Source organism: Phalaenopsis equestris, unplaced genomic scaffold (genome assembly GCF_001263595.1).
Source record: "Phalaenopsis equestris unplaced genomic scaffold, ASM126359v1 Scaffold000511, whole genome shotgun sequence".
NCBI classification, from domain to species: Eukaryota; Viridiplantae; Streptophyta; class Magnoliopsida; order Asparagales; family Orchidaceae; genus Phalaenopsis; species Phalaenopsis equestris.
Genome location: NW_018164951.1, coordinates 2,184,260 through 2,194,617, shown reverse-complemented (window position 1 = coordinate 2,194,617; position 10,358 = coordinate 2,184,260). Strand labels below are relative to the sequence as shown.

The 10,358-nt window shown below is 36.5% G+C and overlaps 1 protein-coding gene across 1 annotated transcript in view; it reads right to left on the bottom strand.

The window, feature by feature from the left end:
* The window catches only part of LOC110028324 (6-phosphofructo-2-kinase/fructose-2,6-bisphosphatase), a 103,976-nt gene that overhangs the window by 43,166 nt on the left and 50,452 nt on the right, over window positions 1-10,358 (bottom strand). Inside the window, exons 8-10 of the mRNA XM_020730136.1 lie at window positions 4,948-5,001; window positions 4,545-4,598; window positions 4,399-4,476 (exon numbers count right to left, since the gene is read on the bottom strand). Coding sequence (XP_020585795.1) covers window positions 4,399-4,476; window positions 4,545-4,598; window positions 4,948-5,001 — 186 coding nt within the window. The remainder of the gene's footprint in view (window positions 1-4,398; window positions 4,477-4,544; window positions 4,599-4,947; window positions 5,002-10,358) is intronic.

Below are 10,358 nucleotides of genomic sequence, written 5' to 3'. Positions count from 1 at the left end.
TATATATTTGTGTGTGTGTTTATTTAAATTGTGTTAATAGAAAGCTTACGTGAATTGAGAACAAAGCTATTAAGTCCCAAATTTGAGGGGGTGGAACGAGAATTTTTTGAACAAGGGAAGAGGAAGAATTGCGGGTAACCAAAAGACCTTAAAGGTATGTTTAGGATTTTTTTCATTAAGTTATTTAATGAATTTAATATGTGTGTTATTTATATAAGTCAATTAAAAGTCATATTAAGGCAGAACCCTTTAATTGAAGAACATTTAACCATGAATTAAAAGCTGATAAATTCTTGGGATTTGAGGAGATGAATCAAGACATTCAAAGAAGGATAACGTAATGGTTTATTAGTTAATACGTTAGTTATATATATTAGTTAATTAAAAGTGTTGTTTATTTCATATGATCAATTTTATGGATTAATTTTAGTGATTCTAATTTATCAAACAGCTGAATTAAAGGATGATAGAGAGATTGAAAATTGTTTGTGCTAGAGGAAGTGAAGTGATGGGATATGCATTTCAGAGATCCTTTAAGCAAGTGTGATTATTTACTTATTGGCATTAAATTAATGATTTATTTAGAGGTTAGATCACAAATTGATCAAAATACAATAGTTTAAAAACAAATATCTCAATCATGTTTTGCATTTTAACAGTTCGAAATATGTCTCACAAATGGAAGGAAACTAGTTTACATATGAAAGTACATTTAAATGAATTTAAGTCAATATAAAATAATAAAGACTCAAGTCAATTAGAATTTACCCCCAGATGTTACTGGTTTGGGATGCGATGCACTCAGGCACAATAAAGAAAATAAAAATGGTAAAGATGTACCTTCGGATGCAATTTTTTTTAGGGTACATACGAGTACAATTTTCAGGATATCTTTGGGTATGATGGTGATTCTGATACGAGTTCTTAAATAAGATGATAATGATCATTAATTAAATCAAAACAAGAATGATTAAATTTAAAATTAAAACTTACAGTTTGATTAAGGAACTAAATTTCTTGTGGTCATTCATTCATAGCATTTACATAATAATTTAATACACATTAAAATTACAATTGCTCACTAAGTCGTGAAAACTTACTTTTGAAATAAATATTTTACTTTCAAGAAAAAAAAACTATAGAATAATATGTCTACCATGAGAAACTTAGTTTATATGAAGACTACAGTTGATAGGTTTCATATTATGATGTGATTGTAATTTCTTTTTGGATTTTTTTCTTCAGGGTAGTGATAGCACGGTTATATCTTGGTTTGATTTATATATAATATAATTGTGATTTCTTAATAAATCTTTTATAAATTGAAATTTCTAGAAATATGTGTATAGCTATTGAAATTTTAATACCATCTAATTGTAGTTCATGATTTAGTTAATACTAAGATATCAGGTCAGGTTGTGGCAATGACATCCTGAAACTCTCTTAATAAGACCTGCACTATGTGTGATATCGACTCCACAAACGCACTATTTTTTAGAAACACCCATGCTAGTCCTAAGGTGCTTCTCTCAAGACCTACAAAAGTTAGCTCATAGCACTATCATCTCAAGCACGATAAATACGTTCATTACCTCAAAGTCTTTCCAAGATGAAAATATGATGTGTTTGCATACTTGATGAAGAAATATATGTCCTTATAGCCAACATGATGTGTGTGTCAATCATACTGACAAGGGCGAGCCAATAGGATATGAAAAACTCTCATAGATATCAAGTCACACCACCTGATTTTAGAACACGTCTCTGACATAGAACTCAACTAGGCATCTCCTACTAACTGTGATCTCATTCCCTTTCTTTAAACAAGACAAAGAATATGGATGAACATGTTTCTGTTTGGTAAGACAACTTATCTATCATTTGGGTAGATACCATGTTCTCATAGCTGATTCTATCAATATGATAAGAATGTGCACCTTTTCTTTCCGGTACAAGTAAAAAAAATTATTATAGTGAAGTCGCTATTACTATCTTATGTCAACTTGAAGAATCTAGAAAACCCCTGCCATCTCCCTCTCATTAGAGGAAAATTGATACTTCTCTCTGACATTCTTATTTTCTCTTGGCCCTAGTGTCACGGTTCATTTCTTTCACCGCTCACTAATCAGTGAAAAAGATCACTCTTCGATTTGATCACTCAAATGTTATATGCTAAAGCCATAACACTTGAAGTACTTCCAAACTAGTAATAACTCAGTTCTAATGGGTCCATCTTTTCTCCACCATAGGTTGGTTTCTCCTCATGAGTGGTCGGCTTGGGTGCTCTGGTAAATATGATTTGATTGTTTGATCCTAAAGTTAAGCTTTGTTTGTAAGGTGTGATGGTCCCCTAGTGACGATATTATTTCTCCACATTCAAAGCAAAGATTTTTATGCTCCTCTTTTACGATAAGACTACAACTATAATGCATTACTAATAGAGGACTTCAATCATCTAAAATAACTCGTTATTGTATGTTTCTCTGGTTCAACCAACTCACATTTCAACATAAATTAATCAAATTTGGCCAAATACTCCTCAGAAGAAACACTCTTGTAAGCTGTGAAATTTTAGGAATATGTCCTACTGATAATGTGGGGATGGTATTTATGCTATATTTCATTTTCATCTTAGAGCATGTAGTGATCTAATTTTTTTCTTCTAGTAGTCTAAAATGCTTCAGATTCAACCACCATAAGGACATATTATTCTAGAATTTGATGGCTATTAATTTGACTTTTGGCTTGAGGAACGTCCTTGTACGCAAAAATTTATTCAGCTATTTGGAGCACCTTAATGAATTTGTCTGGATCAAAAGCATCAAAATCTGGTAAGTTAATATTCACCCCAAAGTCAGTGTCTCTCTTTTAATGTTAAATATCAAGACATCGGCGTATTGATTCTTCATCATTAGAAACTTTTTAATGAAGAAAGATTGATTTTCCCCTCTCGATCTGGTCAGTTACCATTATAACTATGGGTTACCTCTCTAAGTTGCCTCCTCTTAAATACAACAAGGCTTTGTTTTAGTAGGGAGGGTATCCCTTCGCATATTTTTCATTGTAAGCTCTTAAACACCTGTTTACATGTTCCTCAGCGGGAGCATGATATCTCTTTCTCCCAATTAGAGTTCCAACCAAAATAGGAAGGCAGTTTTGGGTGGTCTAAAGGTGAGAGGGTGAGGATAGATGAATTAAGTAATGTGGATATAAATTTTAAAATGGGGAAAATAAATTCTTGAAGTTTAGGGTTTATTTAGCTCTAATACCAAATGACATCGATCTAGGGTTACTAAACAGTGTGAGAAGTCCAAGGGGATAGTTAACAGAGTTGCACGAATGTGACGTGGAAAATTGAAGGCAATAGCGGGACAACCATTGCAACCGATGGCTACATAGCAGGTAGACAGCAGCTGCAGCGGGTACGCAAAGAGGGTTGATAGTGTTGGAAGATAGTCGAACGTCCAAGAAAGATCACCACTCAGATCCAATCATATCATAGTCACACTACATGAAAAAGATCAATGATACAATACCCCCACAAAGAAAAACAATAGAGAACTATCTTTGTTGCATAAAACCAAAACAACCAATCCCAAATTAGTCCATAACAAACATATAAATATTTATCAAGTAAAATAACCTAATATTGGTGCTAATTTATGAAAAAAGAGAAGCTAAGGGTGCTGGCCTATAGCCCTAAGTGGCTGGAACGTGAGCCAATTAATGATCCACAATTTCTGAGAATCCCAACCCCATCTGGTTCTCGGGTCAGGTGATGACCTAGAGCATAGGCATAATAAAGATATATCATGAAGTCCAAGCTCAATTGAGCCGCTTAGTTTTGAATGTTCTAGAATATTATATCGATTCATTATGACAAGTGAAAAACATATTCTCATCTCAATTTATTTATTTCATTATAGCTCAGAATTATGATTTACCCACTGAATTGTGTTAAAATGCATCATTGTTATATAATCAATATTATAGGATAAAAACTTGTAAACTAAATGAGTGAGAGAAGTGTAAATTGCAGACATGGAGCTACAACAGCAAGTTATTTATATATTATAAGTTTTGTACAAACAAAAATTGGTCTAATTTTATTTTAAATAGAATAATGTTTATAATTCAATGACTCTTTCGATATATTGAAATTAAATAAGAAAAATTAAAAACAAAACAGTTTTTATATTATTTAATACTCCGTTCAATGATTTATTCTCATCTTAGTATAACAAGCTCTCAACATGGCCCGTAATAGCAACATAACAACTTCAAGTCTGCCCTTTAGCATGAGAATGTGGATCATTAAGAAGGGAAAAGTAAAGAAAGCATTCAAATAATAATAAATAAAAAAATTATAAGCATCAGTCTTCAACTGCCACAAAATACCTTGCATTTTCCTTCAGCCATTTTCGTAATCATATTTCTTCGTTGTTTGGTGCTATTGGTGGCGTCAAATATGCCAACCTGTACTCAAATAAGCATATTTGAATGAAAAAAAGGTCAAACTTGCAGGAAAAAATAAACCATTTTACCTGACCTCCTTCCTGCATCCACGATAACATATCATCCATTGCTAAGGCCGCAACCTACAATCATCATCAAATGAAAATGCAAAATTACAAAGAAGATGAGTCATTCACCTCTGCAGCTTAATTTCATTAGTAGCTTATGAAATAAAGCTACTTTTGCTCAACACTTAAAAGGATATAAAAGAAGTTTAAGCAGAATTCCAAGTTGAGAAGACTACATCCACAAAAAGTTTTCCCATAGTGAAAATAAAAAGATGTTCATGGAAATATAATAGAAAAGTAACAACATGCACAAAAATCACGATATGCCAAAAATTTTGACAAAGCTTTCCAGTAATAAAACGACTTTTGAAACATAGATACTAAGAAACATAGAAGACAACTATAAAACGGGAACTCTTCTAACCTCATTCCGTGCTTCCACACCTTCTGCATTGTCCCCTCGAAAAAAATCAGCACCCTATAATCAAATGACTCTTGTCAAAAACCAAAACATTAATGACGAACACATGAGCACAAAAGGAAGAAACTGATGAGCGATTGGAAGAAAAAATATTGAATTTCAAATGGATGACAGAAATAAAAATGTAAAGAAGGAGCCAGTTGAACACTAATTGAATTGCCTTGAAATAGATCACAGAAAATAAAAATCAATCGGAGCACCTCTAACAAACCATGCGTGTGACTAGATTGTTGCACTTAGCCAAAGGCAATATATTTCATCTTAATTTGAGTCCAAAAATAATTTATACTGGAATTTTGGGGCATTTTGAAGATAGAATCCCCTGACGTGGGCGCTAGTTGCACCCCTAGTGCAGGGCGCCAACAGCGCCCAAATGGGGGCGCTAAAACAGCACCTAGGCATGGGCTTTTCAAACCGCAGGGCCAGTAACCCCACTAAGCATAGCAGAAACGGGAGAGGGAGAACGCGAACCTCGCGGAGTACGATAAAGGGAGAACCCGGGCAAAGGTGGAAAGGATCACGAAGCAACAGGGGATCGTGGACTATTGCGATCTAGGAGGAGCATCACGAGGTTGTCGCTCTAGGAGGTGTTTTATGGATCTTCTTGGCTTCTCATCCATTCCTTTTGTGTAGAAGTTTCCTTTGTCCTATGGAGTTGTCCTCTGTATGTGGGGAAGCAGCTATAATGACGCTGTCTTCAGATCTCCTGTGTAAAATCTCTTCCCTCTTGTTAGATTTTTCTCTGATAATAGTTAGTGCTTCAGTTGTATCCTATTCCGAGGTGGTGTAGTATACTTCCTATCTCATTCGCTCCTTCTCCCCAAACTTTCTCCTATCACTCCACTTAACCCCAAATCCCTCCACCTCACTACTGTCGCCTCCACTACTTCCCCCACGACCTTTTTGTCCCTCTCCCGCCTACCTACATTCAATCAAACACCATCCCAACTTACCCCACCACACCGCCAACGCCGCCAACGCCTTCGGATCTCTTTTTACACTCCTAACCAGAGATTCGTCTATTATTGTATTTCCTTTCTTTTTGATTTGTATTGTAATCTTATTTCTATATTAATAAAAGTTTATTTTTTGTGTTTGTATTGTTTTTCCTACTAGTTCCAGTATCATTTAGTATCAGAGATAGTCCTATCCTAGTCTTATCCTAAGATTTCCTAGCATCTGTCATCTGTCTCTACCCAATACACCTCCATCAATTTTTTTTTTCCTTCTGATTCCAAACTCTAGCTATGCCACCGTGGAGAAATACACAGGACTCGACCCGGAAAAAATTCACAGAGAAATCTATCGTCTGCAACGGAGACTAGAAGGGTTGGATGAAAAAAACCAGATAGAGATTACCTTCAATCGTAATCGAGAGAGTCAAAGAGAAGACAGGGACGAGGAGATGAATCCGTTCCACAGTGAAGATCACAGTGACAGGGAATATCGACCACATCGTTTTGGTATTCAATATCAAAGAGGCTGAGACAAGAGACCCCTTATGGAGGACAGCAAAACTTTGGCATGAAGATGGACCCAAAATTTGAGGGAGGTATGAATCTCGATGAGTTTATTAACTGGCTATCATCAAGTAAACGAATTTTCAAATATAAAGATGTACCGGAGGACAAATAAGTCAATCTAGTTGTAATTAAACTAAAAAAAATATCTCCTTATGGTAGAATAATTTACAAAAGCAGAGGATAAGAGAAGACATTGAGAAGATGACTAAGTGGGAGAAGATGAAGGCTGCAGAAAAAGTACCTCCCACTCCACCATCATTAGGATATGTTTCTGAAACTTCACAACATATAGCAGAGAAATTTTTTAGTTGAGGAGTTCATAGCCCAATTCGACCACTTGCTGAAATGCGAGCTGACGGAGCCAGAGGGACATACGATAGTCAGATATTTCGAGAGTCTGAAATTCGTCATTAGCAACGCGGTACAATTGCAGCCATATTGGACGCTAGGGGATGTCCAGACAATAGTATTGAAGGTAGAAAGACAACAGAAGCAAAGCAAGCAACAATCATCATTTAGGCAACAACCTTCAAGCAAGCAGCCACCTACACTCACCATGACCAAGAAGAGCACCCCAAGAGAGACTAGCCAGCCCGAACACCGGAATGACAATCTGAATTAAAGCAAGAAGAAGCAAGAGAAAGGTAGCCCCTCCAAAATTGTACCAGCCAAAAAATATTTCAGATGTCATGGTTGCGGCCACATTGCCTCCAGCAGAGTAGTCTCACTTATTGATCAGGGCGCCATGAAAGAAATTAGCAATGAGGAGAAAGCTTAGGAACAAGATGAGGAGCATCAGCTTTCCCCATATGACGAAGAGGCGCTCCCGCTACAAAGTGAACGAAACGATATGTAATTTCATCATTGACGGCGGAAGCAAAAAAAAATATAGCATCAACGCAGATAATAGAGAAATTGAGACTCGCAACTCAGAAGCATTCCTAGCCATTGAGACTCGCAACATCAACTGGAGAGACTTAGTGGTATTTTTTATTGGGGGTCAGCTAAAGGACCTGCTATGATGTGACATAGTTCTCATGGTTACCTGCCACTATTTGTTGGGACGATCATGACAGTTTGATCGGAGGACAGCACAACGGATATATAAACACGTATTCTTTCACCAAGGACGAGAAGTGCATCAGCCTCCTTTCTTCGACGGAGCCTGAGGTCACAAGATCCCTTATCAGCATAACAGCGTCAATGAAACCAGATTCAGTGGCGACATAGAATGAATGGACAGAGATATCGGCTCCTAACATGACACAAATACGATAGAGAAGATATCCGAGCCTCATAGTCGATAGTGTATCACCAACTCCACCATACGGCAGGAGGGTTCAGGCACTCTCACGACACACAAGACTGAATCACCTGTGAGCTACTATGGGAAAATTCAACAGTAAGTGTGGGGCACACGTTCCACAAGATGGGATTCATGTGGATTTTTGTTCGTACGTGAGAAAAGACCCTGGGTACTTCGAGAGAAAACGCAGTCGCCAATGGGATCCAAAGGGGATTGACGAAAAAACAAAAGTTTCGACCTATGAAATTGAAGCTCCCCCAACCCTGAGAGACTGATGCAGGTGCTAACTGCGCCCTAACGTAGGGCACCAATAGTGCTCTAATGCAGGAGATGGGCGCTTCAAACCGTTGGGCCAGAAACCCCCGCTAAGCATCTCAGAAGCGGAAGCAGAAGATCGCGAACCCTAGTAAAGGAGCGAGAAGGGGGAAAGGATCGCGAAGCAAAAGGGGATTGCCAACTCTCGCAATCTGGGAGAAGCATCACGAGGTTGCCGCTCTATGAGATGTTATTTGGATCCTTCTTGGCTTCCCACCATCCCTTTTGTGCAGAAGTTTCCCTTATCACGTGGAGTGTATAAATTGTTGTCCTCGATGTGTGGGGAGGCAATTCTAGTGGTGTTGTCATCAGATCTCCTATGTGGAGTCTCTCCCCACTTGTTAGAGTTATATCTGATGACAGATGGTGCTTCGGTCGTATCAAGTTCCGAGGTGGTGTAGTATACTTCTAATCTCCTTCACTCCTCAATCTTTCTCATACCACTCCACTTAGCCACCTACCACCCCAGATCCCTCCACCTCACTACCACCACCTCTAATTCCCCCACAACCTTGTTGTCCGACCTAACTACACTCAATCAAACACCATCCCAACTTACTCAAGCCACCACCCCGCCGTCCCTACCTTTCCTATCACCCCGCCGACGCCGACAACGCCATCGGATTTCTTCCTACCATTCTAACTGGAAATTCGTCTATTGTTTTATTTCCTTTTAGTTTGAGTTGTGTAGTAATCTTCCTACTACTCTAATAGCAACGAAAAGTATGCTTTTTGTGTTTCTAACGTTCTTCCTACTAGTTCGGTATCATCCCTGCTAGTTAAGATTGACTTTATCATCAGGACATTTTAACATTCGAAACATTTATACTTAAAATAAGAATTTAAGAGCTCCGTTTTGACAGTTATTAATACAATTTATAGTAATCACATATGTCATAGAAATACTCATTTGAATTATTTTGATCAACCTTGTCAACTTTATTAGTTTATTGTTTGTTCAGAGTGGATTGGGTTCATGTAGTTACGTATCATTTTAGTTAATTTTTTATATTTGTTATCTTACAAATCTTATCAACTCTATTGTTATAAGTAGAGAATCAGAATCATAGGTTGAACTCATCAATACATTTTGCGAGTGTAACAAAACCAAAAGTTTTTGTTCTAAAATGAATTTTCTTTATAAGAGGCATTGAAGGCAGTATGTAAGTGGACAAAAAAAGCCTTTTGTGAGCTCATTGAAGAGCTTTCAATCTTCAATCTCTAATGACCAGCTATATTAGACCAAGAATATGAATTTAAACATCATTCTCTAATGCAATTCTTGTCATCTCCAAAACTCATGATGTAAAGGATCGAACTTGTGGCCTGGTCAAGAACATGCATGTGTTAAGTTTGGGTTTTATATTGTGAAAATAAGCTTAATTTTTCTTTTTAAAGATTGCATAGTGCATACCTCTCAAAGCGATCCAAGTTTGAATTTATCTTTTTTTTTTTTTTAGTTTATGCAGCATTCTCAAACCCTATGTTCAAACATTTAACATCTTGGACAAAGGCACACGAGAATGTGTTCAATTTAATAGATGACACAATTTAATGAAGATCTATGTTTTTCAAGGACTTGCATGACTTTTAAGTAGTTACATCTAAGTTGAAAATCATGTCATGAAATTTGTGTAAAATATAAAATTATCCAACTTTTCTTTGCTATTTGTATCACTTTCCGTTAATATTTTATCATTAGGTCATGCACAAAATTTTCTTCTAATTTAACAATCACCTATTGCGAGCTTGCATGTATATATGTTGTAGATCGAATGATATTTCTCTTGTAAAATGGAATTCTGCCACATCTCAAGTGTTCATCCATATATAGTTATATTTTAGCAAAGTGTGCAATCCAAGGAATCAATTCTCCAATATATAGTAAGGGGGTCTCTCCATTTTCACATTCACTTATATTCATGTAGTCTTTTGTGTGGGTTCTTGATAGTTCTGAAAGGGCCATGCTCACATTCTTAAGCAAATTTCAAGTTCTTGCAGTCCCCTTCAAGTTTTCATAATAGTTCTTGCTCTAATTTAGCTCTTGATTTGCATGTTCATTCTCATTTTATGACTTTTATAATTTGACATTTAGCTTCATATTATTTTAATTTCTCAAATTAAATTCAAATGTTCTGAATTCATCATGTTTAAGTCATTTGTCAATGTGAAATGCGACGGCGGTCTAGCATTTACTTCCCATGTAGGGA